The 16,745-nt window shown below is 44.9% G+C and overlaps 1 protein-coding gene across 2 annotated transcripts; it reads right to left on the bottom strand.

Moving 5' to 3' along the window:
* Positions 1–2,980: 2,980 nt before the first annotated feature.
* On the bottom strand, positions 2,981–16,502 carry LAPTM5 (lysosomal protein transmembrane 5). Of its 2 annotated transcripts, none has more exons than XM_015883727.2 (8): positions 16,186–16,502; positions 11,361–11,454; positions 7,826–7,902; positions 7,081–7,209; positions 6,481–6,603; positions 6,309–6,404; positions 4,335–4,427; positions 2,981–3,763 (listed from the first exon to the last, which is right to left on the bottom strand). In XM_015883727.2, exons 1-8 carry the CDS (start codon positions 16,264–16,266, stop codon positions 3,689–3,691), a joined length of 768 nt encoding a protein of 255 aa, XP_015739213.1. In that variant the 5' UTR covers positions 16,267–16,502; the 3' UTR covers positions 2,981–3,688. The 2 variants fall into 2 exon arrangements, with proteins under 2 accessions (XP_015739213.1, XP_015739212.1); XM_015883726.2 differs by having other exon boundaries at positions 6,481–6,606; positions 16,186–16,499.
* Positions 16,503–16,745: the final 243 nt, after the last annotated feature.

Here is a 16,745-nt window from a genome sequence, read left to right on the forward strand (position 1 = left end):
ATGCGTTTTGCAGGGTGGTCTGCGGTGACAGAGTCCTGGAGAGCTGCCACACGTCCATCACCCAGGGTTCCCTCGGCTGCTCTGGAGTCGCTCAGCACAAGGGCTTGAATCAGCTTGAGGATGTGCCAGGGAATTCTGCCAAGCTTCTGTCTTTACCCTCTTCAAGTTCTATTTGTGCTCTCTTATGGACATCAGAAGACTCTTAGGATAGAGGAGACCTATCCATCATGGCGGATGCTACAACTAGATCTGCCTGATTTTGAGAGCTGTCACTCCTGTTGCATTATGCATGGTTTTTGCCAAGTCGCTACAAGTTGCATCATGTTTCCAGATGCTGTTTCAAAGTCTGATAGAATCCAGTGCCAGAAAAATGCTTCTGATCCTCCCCAGGTTCTGCATCCACCGTATTTTCTGCTGACTTTGGTGCAGTTTACCCTCAAAGACTATTTGCAGAATCAGAGTTTCTTGGTCAAAGTCTCTGACAGAATGCTGTGGCCTGGATTTCTGGGGCAGCCCTCACTGGTTTCATTTGCCATAAAACATTCCTGATCACTGGACAGGATTGTCACACATGTGTCTACAAGGCTGTGAGTGGTGCATGGAGAGCTTCCAACACCTCTCTTGGGTATGCAGCACTGATTCAGTGAGATGAGCTCAAGGTTGAGGGAAAGAGCCTCAAGAAAAAACATCAGTAAAGTAAATACTTCCACAATGAAAGAGGCTCAAAAAATAACTACATTTCATCAATAAAACAGATACTTCTGCAGTGACAGTGAGCACAACCTTGTCTCTTCCAGCCATGAACACTACCTGCAGGCAGTCTTCATAGACATAGGAATGGGCTGATGGTTGGACTAGATGACCCTAGTGATCTTTCCAACCTTAATGATTCTATGATTTGCTTGGACCTCTAGAGGCAGACTGAAGCAAATAACCAACTGAAGGCAATGGCATGAGGATGCCATTGTCGGCTCTCAGTCGAGTTAGAGAGTTCTCTTAGTTTCTTGTAGCATCAGAATAGTTCTCTCTATTGTGTTCAAAATACATCCTATATACCGTTTACTTACAAGCAAGACATTCCTGTTCCTCTAACAGTTCCTCTAATCAGTTAATTGGTCCCAGCTTCTCCCAAACAACAGTGATAAAGGATGAAAGTTTTTTTAAAGTAACAGGATTAACAATGCATATCAAAAGAACCTCCTGTCTAGCCCGGATGCAAACAGACACTGCTTGTTCTTTGTCTCACCTTTGTGATAAGGTCTATCAAAGAGTCTGGTAAGCTCTTTGGTGACTTGCTCATCTTCCCCCACAGATGCCTACAGAAGAACAATAAATTGAACCCAAGGGAAGTTTTCAAAGCAATGTGAAAGACAATACAGACCTATTTCTACTCATGTGAATCACTTATCTCCAGCTAAGTTTCTTAATTTCCTCTCTGCAAAAGGGGAAATGGGAGTGATGTAAATAAAACCGAAACAAAAAAAGTCTTGTTTCAGGTCAGATGAAGGAAATCAGAGTCAGATGGGGAATCTGATGAACATCTTGACTCCTAGAGCACACCTGCCTCCATGAGATGCTGCTTCTGGAGGAGGTCCTGTCCCTCTCACACCTAACCTGTCAGTGCTGACATCATCTGCTCAATCTTCTGTCTGTATCAAAAAATTGCTGCTCATTTTTCCTCTGCACTGAGAAAAAGAAAAGAAAAAAAGGAAGTGTGGAGCAGCATTAAGCATACAAGTGTGAATTGGTTCTAAACCTATTTTGGAGACTCACATCAGTAAATCAATTTAAAGGAGAGAAAACTGTGTAAGAGTAACATATTAAAAAGAGTCTTTTATCAGACTCAAAACCAGCATTGATAGTGCCATCGTCTGACTTCTTAGAAAGCTTGTGACAGCTTGCGTTTTGTTTGTGTTGGCCAAATCTTCTAACATTTCAGAAAACCCAAACGATTTCCCGTCTAGAACTCAGACCCCAACCTGGCTGGAAACTCACAATAAATCTATACATTTTATCAGATTTCATGGTTTTCTGAGTCAGGCTCTCACAGGGAACTATTCTGAGCCCCGTAGAGGAAATATTGAATGAAGCAGAGAGATAATTTAGCTTGCTAAGAACCATGAAACATCAGGTTAATTTCATAGATCAGGTGTGTACCTGAAGGCTCAGCTCCTCTACATTCACTTTGTAACCAACCCCATCCCTGCAGGCAGTGCGTTGAGCCTATTTTGGTTGGACTTGATGATTTTGTTGTTCTTTTTCAACCTTAATGATTCTATGATTCTATTTTAGCTACTTTGGTTAAAATGCAGATCAGAATTCGAACCACTTAAAGAGATTTAAGAAAGGATTTTTAACACCATCCAGTTAGATATGAGGGATGGGATGCCACCCACTGGGATCTAGACTGACTTGAACAGTGGGCCCAGGTGAACCTCATGTGGTGGATGTCCCATCCCTGGAGACTTTCAAGGCGAGGCTGGATCAGGTCCACGGCAACCTGATGGAGCTGTGCCTGTCCCTGCTCATTGTGGGGCAGCTGGACTAGATGGGCTGTAAAGGTCCCTTCCAACTCTAAGGATTCTATGACTCTTTGATCACACTGATCACATCAGTGTTCAGCCTGGTTTTCGGGAGTATAACAAGGAAATCACTGCTTTTCAGCAGTGAAAAGCAGCTCAGGTATATGGTCAATATCATTATCATCACCATCTCTTTTAGACATCAAATGAACACCGGCAAATCATTCATTGAAGTTTCAGAGCAGAGCAAGAATCCTAGGCTTTGTCTTACAATGTAGATGATGTTGGAGTAGTTGTTACTGAGCAGATTACACTTTTGAAAAGGCATGGAGCCATCCAAAAAAGGAAGCAGATGCTAAGTTGTAGCAACATCATTCACCAGCATTTACACAGACGGACCTGTGCAGTCAGCATGGGTCATGAATGTGCCAACCCTTCAGAAATCAGACAGTAAAAGATTGAAGCTGTTAACAGGCTTTTTATTACTGAAACTCATCAAAGTCACAGTAAAAGCAAAAAAGTAAAAAATAATAAAAAAAAGCAAACTCTTGGGTATAAAATGGCAGAGCAACACCGTCACAACTCCAGCATGTTTTATATTCTGGAATACAAACTCAGTCATGATCATAAGCAGATAGAATGAGAGTGTGTTGTTGAGAACTTCATTCTTTTGCTAACTCCTTTCCCTTAGGTCCTCATTAAAAGATGCTAGTAAGCATAGTATACGTCAGATTTGGGCTACCTCAGAAAGCAGAAAAAAGGTTATTGCCTGTTTTTCCCCTTGTTCTACTTCTTAAATGCCTCAGCTGCTGGGTTAGAGATGTAAGACAGATAAGAGACAGCATCCTGCTGGGGTAAATAAGCCTACCAAGGGATCCAGGCTAAATGCCTGGCAGATGTCAGAGCCCAGTGATGGGAACCTCTAAGATGCCTAATACCAAGTTTATTAAAATCAGCACTGCAACTCAGTATTACCAGCTCAAAACTGTTAATGAGGCACCAGCTCCAATGGTTCATTGCTGCTCTTCATGAGCTCATAAAGCGAGCTAGAGTGCAACAAGCTTGATGCTGCTGCAAAGTGAGGGCTTCTCAGAGAGGCTGAGTATCTGACAGAAGGGACAAGAGGCACCAACAACAGAACTCTGTCTTCTCTCCATGAGTAGAGTTTAGATTGCTACATAGGGTGGTGGGCATTCCTTGGAAGGCAACTCCAAGGCTTCTTCATAAGATGGCAGAACGGCCTGAAAGAGAAGACCATTAGTCATGCTTTGGATACACGAAGGGTTCCAAATGGCCTTGATCTTGGCTATGTTTCTCTTCCTCAAGTATCTTTCATTTTTTGGAGGTCTTAAATTTCCCTTCTTTGTGTCAGAGCAGTTGGATGCTGCTATTGGCTATCATCAATATTTTGCATAAGGACATTCATTAAAATGAAGGGTGATGCACCAGATCTCTCAGACACCGATCCAATCTTAATTTGGAATGTGAATGACACTATCAGACACAGAAACAAAAGTTGATCTGAAATTAAAAACACACCTTCAAGTCAGAGATTGGGTGATATATTCCCATTTATTTACTTTGCCCAAAGTCTGAGTATCAGCTTCCTTGCAAATACAATTGCCTTTGGAAGGTTTTACAAAGGAGTAAATTGAAAGGAATTTTACATAATTGGGAATTGATTTTTAATACCTGTTAATGCACATTTGAAGTGCTGGCCTCTCTCTTGTACCACCAAAGGAGCAAACATAAGGATCATGAAGCATCACGCTATCTAAACCCTGACTTTTCATGACATAAACCTTTACTCACCTTCTCAACTGCCTGTGGGTCAACCTTCACCTCCTCTCTCTTACTGGCTTTAATGTACTTAAAGCAGCTCAGGACACATTTGAACATATAGGCCTGAAAAGGAAAGAGAAAGGGAAGTCTGCCTTGGCACCGCAGGTCAACAAAAGCATTTCTATGTTTGCCATCATCCCACCACCATCTTCTCTCAGGCCTTGAGAGAAGCCTGACACTACACATTCCAAGCCTTTAAAACGGTCTGTCCTGATCCTTTGTTGGAAGGGTGGCAACTCCATCTGCTCAGAGCAGCACACTGTTGTGAAGTCAGTAGGACTATAGGCATGCTGAGTGTCCAATGTCATCACGCAGGAAAGGAAAACATGCCAATTTTCATGTTATTTTTCTGAGCAGGCTTCAAAGTCCCGGTGTTTCAGAAACACATGGATGGGTACAACATTCACCTCCCAGAGATCCAGGGCCCCTTTGTCAACTAGGACTGACCTCAAAGGACGTCTTTTTCAAGAAAACTTCATGTTTCCATTAGTGTCAGTTTTCTGACAGGCCTGCCTTGCACCTCGTGGTGTTACACAATGCGGTAAATGAAGAGATTTTCTGAGAAAAATGGATCGATTGACAGATTGTGGCACCAGAAAATAGGCAAGGCCTGTGAAACATACCATGTGAAATAAATATTTTCCCTGCACTGTGCAGTGAGGCGAAGTCATGTGTCTCTTGTTTTCATTGGCGTAAGGCTGTACTTTAAAAACAGTTGGCATTTTCTAAAGAACACAGGGAGTTGTATGTCCCAGGAACAGGCCCTGTAGCTTAGGGTTTCCCATAACAATGAGGACTGTTTGCCTTGTCACAAAGCCAAGACAAAGAATGAGAACAAAGAATGGAGTATCTGAGTTGAGGGAATCTGTCTCTCAAATTGACTTATGGAGATGAGAAGGTAAAACCTTTTTTGACCACCTCCAGGGAACACTGCAAAAACCTCCCCATACCAAAAGCTTCTTCATATAGAAGAGCAAAACAAGCGATACCCTGAAGCTATCATAATAACTGTACTAAAAAACCCCACTCAACTCCCAAATAATCCCCAAATAAATTTTATAAAGTTACAATAATTAAAGAAATATATATTTATGTTTATTTTCTTTGATTTTGCTATAGCTGGCCCTGTAGGAAATTCAAACCAACTGATTTGCCAGGTGACACGGCCAGTTGGGTTGCAGAGTTACCTCCACTCTTACTGGTCAGTTTATGCAAACATTGAGATATGCTGAAGTCACATTCATAGTGCATTGCACAGGACTCTCCATTTCACTCTGTTTGTTCAGGCCACCTGGGAAGAGTCTAGATAAGAAAAAATGCTTTCCAGCCAACAAGTAGCAATTGTCACTGTGCAGAATCTGCTCTCTACCTGGAGAGATGCAGTTTTCTTTTCTAAACCTCTCAGTGAAAAATCTGTTCTCTGATCCATTGAAGCAAGAAGAAGAGAAACCCTCTCACTGTGCAGGAAGTCTCACATGATGCAGTTTTCTAAGATGTAAGCAAAACTCAGCAGCTCATTGCTTTTAATTAAGTTTCAGGACATCTGACTGCATAACTCTCTTTGCATCAGCACAGACACAGCAACTTACCCAAGTGGAAGATCCAACCTGCTGCTTAACGACCTCACTGATTTTGTTGTACAATAGTAGAAGAGTTTCCTATAATTCGTTTTCAGACATCTTATCCTTTTAGAGATGAATGGCCAGTCATAGTTCTTAAATACAGGGGGAGCTTCCTTTATAACTCACGCCCTCAGAATCATGAGAGATCTGATTATCAGACCCTCACTGAAGCGTAGCTCCTATTGCTCCCAAGGGGAGACCCAAGAAGCTTTCTATGGCTCTGGCAGATTTGAGAGAGAAGTAAAAGCCACTTCCTCCTATCCCTCAGGCAGCAAAGCTTCCTTTCTGCCCTCACTGCTCACCACACCCTGCAGCCATTTACCTTCACGAAGAGGACAGCAATGAACGCAACAGTGAAGGTGACCATCACTTTAGCATATTCCTCTGTTGGTAACTTCTCCAGGGCTGGCAGAAAGCCCTGTGAAAAGAGGGAGGGGGTCTCAGTCAAACACTTGTCCCCTCTGCCAGGGTCACACAAGGTGCTCACCACCTACTCTGTTGTCTGCAGACTTGAGGCTGAGGTAGCTGGGAACCTCCATGTAGGAGCTGCAGAGGGTCAGGATGCTCAGGCAGAAGTCCAGCAGCTGCAGGGCCAGGAAAGGGGTCTTCAGGTGTTCCTGCTGTGCAGACAAAGGGCAGGGGACAGGGTTATGTCTACAAGACCTTTATAGATTTTTCTATTTACATGGGCTTGTGTTCCATCATAATTTACAGCCTAAGCTGTTTGGGGCTTGACGTTATTTAAGGTTCTTTCCAACCTCAGCCATTCTATTAGTTAATTCATTTATACAAACCATAATACTGGGCAAACCATCTTGCTGGGTTGGTTTCTACCAGCTCTTCTGAAGAAGTCTCTAGCTGCTGCAGTGATATTCCTGACTTACCTCAAAAATATCTCCCCAGATCCCTGAGGCAGAAAGGAAAACCAACAGCAAGTGTCTCTGAAGTGGGAAACCCAATTTAGTCTCTGCTATCACCAGTTGCCCTTGTGGACCTTCTAACTCCCAAGGATTGCAGCCACTGTAGGAACTGCTTCATCATGAAAATCCATCCCATAAAAAGCAAAGAGCATCCTGACATGACCTGTTACCTACCGTGTGTCTGAGGGATGACACTGAAACCATGGCTGGGACTTGGATGTAGGAACTGAACATTGTTAGGAGGCTGAGGAGAAAGTCCATGACTTGTAGAGCAAGGAATGGGATCAGGAGGCGTTCCCTCTTCTGTGAGAAAAATCAATGTGAGTTATTTCTGTTCTGAATGGGAGAATGGGCCCAGCCATCAATACCTAAAACGACATGTGTTAAGGTACTACATGAACAAAACCTCTCCTGGAATTTCTGCATCTAATTCTAGACATTGGGATGACCGTGGCAGCTTCAGCAGCAGTGAAGGGCATTGACATTAATTCTTTTTCCCACTCTGCACTGAAAGTTCCTGTGAACTTTCACTGCATGACCTTTATGTTTGATCCCATCAAATCAGTTTCCATTAGTTGTTCAGCTGCCCCAAGCTTACTGCTGCAAAGAAAGCTGGGTTCCCAGAACAGCACACGGTCATTTCTCCTCTAAATAGGAAGGGAATCCTCCTTTAAAAGGGGACTTACGGAACCCCTCCAAGATCTGACCTGTACAAGAGTATGGAAATGAGGCAATAGAGCAACATTTCCAAATAAGAGTATTTCTACCCCGCAGCACAACAAATAACCCTGATTTAAATGCCAGTCTCAGCAAGACTGGTATCATTATGGTCATACCTCAGCACTCAGTGAGCATTTTCTAGTCCACAATGGCAGAGAGACCCCAGCAAGCAGCTAAATAACATTTGTGGAGAACGTACCTTCAACACCCCGAAGAGGAGGTTGAAGCTGATGACAAACAGCATGATGATCAACAGGAAACTGGTGGTGACATCAGCTAAAAGCGACAACATTAATTTCACATTACTAAAAGCTGGAGCCTAATGTCCACCTCCCACATTCAGGCACATGGGATTGAAGTTCAAATATCCTGGGCTACAATATTAAAGTAAAACAAAATGAAAACTGGAGTGAGGTTTTAGGCAGAAAAAACTCTGGTCAGGAAATTATTTTGAGACTTAGATAAACTAATAAACAGCAAAAGCTGTGGAGAGATCTAGGAGATACTCAAGCAAGGAAGAAGATTCAGCCACCCAACAGTAGCATGGGTCATAGAGCTGCAGGGTGAAATACTTTGCCTCCGTCCTCTCTCTGTAGTTGCAGAATGCAACATGCTCATTAAAAGATATAGATGCATGAGGAGAAACAAGGGAACTTTGCTTATACTTACACCTTGTTAAATAAATACTGAATTTATTTCTTTTTTTTTAGCCACAACATAATGAGAACTGAAACATGGAAGGAGGCTTAGGAAACAGCAAAGGAAACCCCAGTCCAAAAAGAGAACAGAGGAGAATGGATAGAATGAGTTCACAGGAGCTGCTGCTGGCAGGGCATATGTCAAGGCCTCTGCAGAGCTGTGCTGGACATCTGCACTGCCAGCAAGAAATGCCAGATAGTTAATGGCAACCAAATAAGCCCTCCCAACAAGCAGAAAAGCAGAGAATTTATTTACCAAATGTCTATATTTGATTGACTTCATATCAGGATTTATGTCCTGTATGTAGCCAGGAGGGGCTTTGAGTGGCTCGTAATATTTTTGATGAATGCCAAGAAACTCCTTTCTGTTTTATGGCCCAATAAATGGGTTTGGGAAGTGCAAGCAGGACTCATAATGCTGTGGTTTAACAGAGCATTGAGATGTGAACCTGGCTCTTACAAATTGCAACTGAATGTCCCAAAATGCCACACGACCATTTGTCTCCTGTTCCTTCTGCCTAGCCAGATTATTCTTGTTCTATCTCTTAAGCACCAAGTGTTAAAGTTAGACCAGCTTTAGACCAGTTAAAATCCTGACGTTGATCCCACTAACCTTCAGGATGAATAGAGAAGGTATTGGATATTCTTCCTGTTTTAGTGTTGTATTTTTAGTAGATCTACAAATCTCTTGATCAACTTCTACTGAAAAGCAGCTTTCAGAGGAGTGCTCTTGGTGCTACCCTGCCTGCAGCATCCTATAAACCAAGGCAGCAAGGAGAGGCAGCTAGGAACAGAGCATTTCTCCTAAAGACAGCTGATCTTGTCATCCTCCACACTGTCCCAGCAATGGCAAAAACAATCCCAGTTCTCCTTCCTGGGTAACTACTGATCGGTGAGCCTCACCTCTGAGCCTGGGAAGATCATGGAGCAGATCCTCCCAGAAGACATGTTAAGGCACATGAGGGATCAGCAGGTGATCTGAGACAGCCAGTATGGCTTCAGCAGGGAAAAGTTGTGTCTGACCAATCTGGTGGTCTTCTATGGTGAAGTGATGGCACTGGTGGACAAAGGAAGGGCAAGTGATGCCATCTACCTGCAATTCTGCAAGGCCTTCGACAAGGTCCCCCAGCACATCCTTATTTCCAAATTGGAGAGTTATGGATTTGAAGGGTAGACTATCTGGTGGATAAGGAATTGGCTGAATTGTCCCAGTCAGACAACGGTGGTCAATGACTGTATGTCCAGTTGGAGGTGGTGACTAGTGGTGTCCCTCAGGGGTCTGTCTTGGGGCTGATGCTCTTTAACATCACTACCAGTGACATAGATGATGGGATCAAGGGTATCCTCAGCAGATTGCTGATGACAGCAAGATGAGTGGTGCAGCTGATGCAGCTGAAGGAAAAGATGCACCTTGAGGCACCTTGACAAACTCAAAAGATAGGCCCACATGAAGCTAATGAGGTTCAACAAAGAAAAGTGCAAGGTTTTGCACTTGCATTGGGGTAATCCTAAGTATGTATACAGACTAGGAGAACTCCTTGACAGCATCCCCGCTTTGGTTTCCTGTTAGATGAAAAACTTAATGAGCTAGCAGTGTGCACCTGAAGCCCAGAAGGCCTACGGTACCCTGGGCTGCATGAGAAGAGGGGTCACAGCAGGGCAGGGAGAGGATTGTTCCCTTCTACTACGAGTCCTTGTGAGTCCCCATCTGGAGTACTGCATCCAAGTCTGGGGCCTCCAGCACAGGAAGGAAGTGAAGCTTTGGCAGAGGGTTTAGAGAAAGGCCACAGATATGGTCAGAGGTCTGGAGCATCTCTCTATGAAGACAGACTGAGGGATGTGGGTTGATTCAGCCTAGAGAAGGGAAGGCTGCTGGGAAACTTCATTATGGCCTTCCAGTATTTAAAGGGAGGTTATAAACAGGAGGGAAATCAACCTTTTACTAGGACAGACAATGATAGGACCAGGGGGAATGGTTTTAAACTTGACACCCCTTCCAACCCAAGCTCTTCTACAGATAGAGCAGCCTATACTGAGGACATCCACAGAACCTCTCCCCACACTGTTCTCCAGCTCTTCCATCTGTGTTCTGAAGTCAAATTGAACTTTTTATACTGTTTGGCTGCCTTGTTTCCCTGCTTGTTTTTGGGAATAGAAGAGTTGCACTGTCTTCATTCCAACTGTAATTAGAAAGTGCCCTCCACCTCCCAGGCAGAGCCCTTTGAAACACTTGGGAGGAGGAGCCAAGTGGAAGGAGGAAGCTCTGCAGAAAGCAATCATGCGAGTTGGGTATTGAGTTCCCTCCAACCCACCCTGACTTCTCCTCCACTTTTGTGGATTTCTGCAGCCTGGGGCAAGGAAACACTGGAAAAGCAGGGGACAGGCAAATCCTTCCTGCTGTGGGCTTTTTTTCCTATGTGGTTCCTTATGGCTTTGTATGGTGAGGCACCGCAGGGCGAAGGACTCTGATTTCCTCTATCCTGAGCACAGTGCAAAAGGGGTATGTCAGCCTGCGGTTTTACAGCAGAAAGTGACTAAGAAAAGGAAAAAGCACCGTGCATCTGTTCTCCCCAACTGCTTCATGCAAATTTTTTTTCTGGTTTAGTAATATTTGAGGTTGGGGGAGCTGTTTTCTTTTAAATCTTGAGCTTTAAAATTTTCTCACCCCACATGAAATGTGTAGGAATTCAATCATTTGTGACAAATGTGATGCTTGGGACTGTGTGTGAGATATGGAACAGCATGGCTGCTTCTTGCAGGCAACTCATGTGATGCCCAGACCACCAGGGACTTGGAGACAAAGCAGCTGGAGTTGGAAGGGTGATGGCACAGCTGCCAAGAGAAGTGGTGGAGTCACCGTCCCTGGAGGTGCTCAAGAAATGTGGAGATGTGGCACTGAGAGATGTGGGGATTGGTTGGGGTTGGACATGGTGATCTTGGTGGTCTTCACAAACCTTAATGAAAGAGGAACCTAAAAGAAAGGTCAGTGTAGGACCCCAGTGTCCCCTGCTCCCTTCCAGCATCCCGAGCACATACCAGTTTTGTAGTAATCCTTGCCCAGGTCTTTGCAGTAGCCCTTCCTACTCGCAACTTCCAGGGAATACTCGATCAGCAGCAAAAGGCTCATCACCTAGGAGAACAAAGGCAAAAGGCACAATGCAGTCCACTGCAGACCAACCTGCTTTTGACAAATCTGTTTCCAAGGAGCATGCAGTGGCTGCAGCCCTAAGTGCAGGGTGGCTCTCCAATGGTATTTTGAAGTGATACCACACTGAACCTATCTGGATGGATTTTCTCTCATTTCTCCCCAAAGAAAAAAAAAGAATGACGCAAACATGTTTCCATCACCCCACCAAGTCCAGCACTGGGAGCACACATTCATCATGCCTGAGGCACTGAAAAAAGAACAGTCGATGAAGAAGAGGTCATTGGGAAGAGATGAGTGAGGGAAGGTATTTGTCTGCTCTGCACTGGGGTTGTCCTGTGACGATGCAGAAAGGAAGTCTGTATCTGGCACCACAGTCAGCACAAGCATGGTACTGTGTAGCTGAAACAGGTTGTCCACAATAGCTGCCACAGCCTTCTGTGTTAACACTCGCTTAAAGAAGTGACGCAGGCAAGGAGGAAACGGAACTGTTGTGGTTGTGCTCCTGTTTGCAAACTTTGTGTGTGGGCAACAGCGCAAAACAAGCAACTGCAGGAGACAAAAAAAAAGCTACACAGTTAAGCAAGCAGAAGAGATGATTTGTTCTTTTTGAGAGCTCAGGCTGCAGTAATGCACAGTCATACACCTCCTGCTCTACAGGAGGTATTGCAGGCAAAAGAAAGAGGCATGGAGGGAAAGACTTTGCATTGGGCCAGAAATGAGGAAGCAAAGCTTTGCCACTGCTGTGTGGCAAAGACAGGAAACAAATGTAGCCTCTCCCACTATCCCCAAAACCAAACCAATCAACCTTCTTTGCAAAACAACAAATGCTGTTTCCAGAAGAGAGGTCCTTGGAATACTTCATTTCTGATGAGCACATGCTCCCAAAGAGATTTCACTTTCCTTATTGCTGCTACTGGTCAAACTCCTCAAATGACAGCATGGGTAACCAAGGAAGAAATTGCTTTTTCAGGTTTCTGTTAAGTAGAGGAAAGCAAAAGACTTGAACCCAAAGCATCCACATGTTTCCTGAAAGACAGGAGATGCAGGAGATGGAATCCCAGATGAATTCACATCCAGAGCCAAAGCTTCAGCACAAAGGACCATCCCCAGTGCCTGTCAGAGGGACAATAAAAAGAAGGACAACCTGAGATCCTTGCAAGCGTTGAAAAAGCAACCAAATGAACGTCAGTCCTATATCAGATAGCCAAACCAAATATAAACAGAAGGTTAGTGAGTAGACATTTTAAGTGAAACTTCGCTTTAAGTTAATTTTGCATAGAAACAATGAGCCACTGAACTGCAATGAGGGAAGAGACAAAGCTCTGGTGGTCATTTCTGAGCTCCTCATCCTATGAGTAAATCATGGCCAGGAGATCCCTCCATCACCCACCTCTGCATTTGGCATCCCACTGCCTGGCCCATGACAACCCCATTTATTCCTGCTAAGAACGGAAGGTAACTGAAGCCCCACAGTGAGGCTAAGAAGTTGGAGGAAGGTTGGTGACATCACCAAACAGTGCAGGACAGAGGTACGGTGAGCCGTTAACCCAAAGCAGATAACCTGAGCAAGCAAAAGCGTATCTTGTGAGGCAGAAACTTAACAGCATGTTGCACGCAGCCCCCATTCCCTGGGGGATATTTGCTACAGCTATGGTAGGGTTAAGCTGCTGTAAGATGTTGCTTCAGGTACTTTTTATTTGCTGAAACCTGTGTAGCTTGACTAACCTCCAAATTATTTATATGTGTGCACATGGCCTTGGTGTGACACGTGCTACTTTTCTCACACACAGGCTCTGTAAAGAGCCTGATGCTGCAATGAGCAGGGGTCAGCGGGGGCATGAATGTGCTTTGAGGGCTCCTGATTTCTGTGCATTCAGGATGATGACACCTGGTGCTGTGATGTCAAATGGTGCCTCATATAAGTGCTTTACTTTCAGTGCTTCACTTCTTACTTTAATTTGAAAGTGGTTGCTGTGGTTCAGAACATTTTATCTTTTCCTTCCCGCTGCTTCTTTTTCCCTCCCTGTTCATGTGATAGAGATGCTCTGGGAGTATGAGGGAACATCCCAGGGCAGCCACAGACTGCTGACAGCACGGCTTCATGCCAACATGAACCACGGCCACAGTGAGGGCTGGACCTGGGGAAGATCTCAGAGATGGAGCTCTGCTCATGAAGTACTAAAGCTATGACAGGTCAACCCAACGAGATGCCACTTTCCAAGACCTTTGTAGTTAAGAATGAGTAGCAAAAGAACTGTCACTTTTCTGTCTATGCACAGAAGCAACAGCCGGGCTTTGCTCCTGAAGCTGCACCAAATAACTTGGAGTCTCTTCTTGTCAATGAGCAGGAGGACAAATTCCTCCATGCTTCCTTTCAAAGTCACTACCCGACACCTCTTGAAGCTTTGCTAATCACACAACTGTCCCCTCCTCATCTCCCTTCTTCTCCTTCCCCATTTGTTTGAGAACATCCACATTTATTTCAGCTGTCTACGGAGAGATCAGTAGTAAGATAGATCTAATTTATAGGAGTACAAGATATCACCAGGAAGCCTGAGAGCTTGTGTTTGATGGCACTGCTATCACCCAGCATCACTATGATTCATCACTGGGACCCACAGCAATAATTTATATTGATACAAATGAACAGTATTGATGTGGCAAATCATCTGTGTCACCGAGTTATAAATTCCCTTTACCCTTTCCCTCCCTCTGCCAAGCTGCAGCAACATGACATCATAAAAAGGCAGAGAAAATGTAGGAAATACGAAAGCTTGCTGCTATTCTTCTGTGTTATCTCTGAAAGCAGTATGCTAAGACCATCTACTGCAAAATACAGTGGCAGTCTCCTTCCCGAGAACACTGTGAAGCCTCTCCCCAAGGCTCTGCCTTTTGCTGTTCAAAACTCAACTGGAAGTCTTCGACACGATTTTTTCAACAACAAATCTTCCACATTATGTCATTGGAAATGAAGGTTTCCCCGCTGGCCAACAGCACCATGAGCTGACCTCATTCTCTTCCAGTAAATGCTGGTACAAACTGGGAATATCTACTGGCACCACAGTGAAACAAGTGTTAGAAAAATGTGTTTTGTTTTGAAGCATTTGGAGGGGCACAGAGCAGGCTTTGTGATTCACCCTCCAGCTAGGAAAGATTACTTCCCTTTCTCTCTGTGCTTCTGATTCTCCACTGGCACCAGGCAGCTTGCATCACGTGCCATGCCTGTAGCTCCTTGTCATGCGTTTCCTCCCTTTAATTTAGCCACTTCCTCTTCAAACCTTGGGAGTGCTTCCTATGAGGGTCCCATTTCCAAGTAGGTCATCCCTCTGCGATGGCTCTATGTTTAATTGGTCATCAGAAATTGCTTCTGCTCTGCTGCAAACTCTCTGCTTTCATATGGTTCAGTTTTTGTCATTTGGGGTCAGAAGTCTGCACAAAGAGATACAGCAATTCCTGTTTCTTTAACACAGTGAGATTATGAGCTTTGAGTCCGTGGTGAAAGAGAAGCCTGCCTGGGCTGTAATCTAGATGCTCAAAAAGCAGAAGGCAAAGGAGGATATAAAATTGCAATCTCATCACAGTTCAAGGACCCCAAATGATTAAAAATTGTCATTGGAAATGCCATTGCAGCACCTGGATTCCACATAGTGCCAGGGGGAAGCTCTGCTGTTCTGAGCTGGTGTGGAACTATCTTATGTGACCATTAATGGCACAGCTGCACAGGGAGTGGTGGACCCAATGTCCCTGGGGATGTTCCAGAGCCATGGGGATGTGGCACTGAGGGACATGGTCGGTGGGCATGGTGGGGATGGGTTGAGTTTGGACTTGATCTATAATCATCCTTTGCTGAATGCTTTCACTTTATCCCACTATCCAAATCAGCAACTAAACCCATCGTCAGTTTCTGTTGCCCTTCATTGCATGAGTTCAGTGCTCCATCAATGGACACAGGGATGGCATTATGGGAGTCAAAGCTGCTACGTCACCTCATGCTGGACCCCAATCTCAGCTCTGTGTGAGCAAGAAGGTGGCTGTGGTATAGTGAGGGCATGTCTGGCCTGCTCCAGCTGCAAGAGGAATGCTGTAGGGACCATGACATGCCCATGCCAAGCACATCCTTGCGGGTGACAGTTCCCCTCACTCCACTTCTGTGCATGGAGAAAGGCCGGGTCTCCATTAGATGTTATCACACCGCATGCTCCCAATGTGTGACTGTGCGCCCCCAGTGCAGCAGAAGGGATTATTTTAAGTGTGCGCTCTCCGTGCAAGAAGCCACATCCTCAGTATGATGTGAGGCCACCTGAAAGCACATCTCTGCAGCCTAAATGGGGGGTGAAATGTCTCCAAATGGGGGAAGAAACATCCCGAATGTTCCCTGTGCTGCCCGGCTGCAGCCAGCAGCTCCAGGCAGCTGCACCAGATGTCTCCCAGCATGAGCAAGAGCTCCTGAATTGGTTTCCATGAGCTCCAATGGGTAAAGCTGGGGATAACAGTTTTAAAATATACAACTGTAATAAACTTCTTCCTGCTCTCTCCTCCCCTCCCACCTGACCTCCCTCTTTGTACATTCCCCTTGAACCATTTGTCTTTTGCTTTTGGCAAAACATGAAAGTCAATAGTCAGGGAACTCCATGGCCTGTAGTGCTCGTACCTTCTGCAAGCATTGCTCACATGCTTCTTTCGTTTCCCTCCATCCCCCATTCTGTCACTTACCATGTGGAAGATGCCAAGAGCAAGAGTTGCTGTCTTGATGTTGAAGAAGCAGCATTTTGGGGGCTTGGTTTGGGCGGTCATGTTGGGGTCCCTCTGCTCTGCTGGGAGTTGCAGCAGTTCAGTCTGCAGCAGCCACCTCACTGCAGAGCAGAGCGAGCAGCGCAGTTCAACTTCCTTCCTGGTCTATAAATGTGTTAAGTCATCCATATGGTCACATGAGGTCTTTGATTTCTCAATAAGAAAGCGAAAAATGATGTTGCTTTTCTAACAAATCTTTAACTGCTTGCACATCCCTGATGGCAAATGTGAGCACAAAGCTGCTTTGGGCAGGTAGTGAGCAGGGTGTAGGGGAGCAGTAGGCTTTCTCCTAGAAAAAACATCGGAAATAAAGCAGGGGGCCAAGAATGTCACCTTACACTTGACCCACTGTTTTTGCAGTGAGGCATCCAAATTCCTGCACTTGAAGTGTTCCTTGCCAGCAAAGACACCGCTCCCTGCGACTGCTGATCCTGAGCAGCACTGTTCCTGGGGCTGCAGCAGTGGGGCCACCAGAGATGGGG

The sequence above is a fragment of the Coturnix japonica genome, chromosome 23, assembly GCF_001577835.2.
Source record: "Coturnix japonica isolate 7356 chromosome 23, Coturnix japonica 2.1, whole genome shotgun sequence".
Lineage (NCBI taxonomy): Eukaryota > Metazoa > Chordata > Aves > Galliformes > Phasianidae > Coturnix > Coturnix japonica.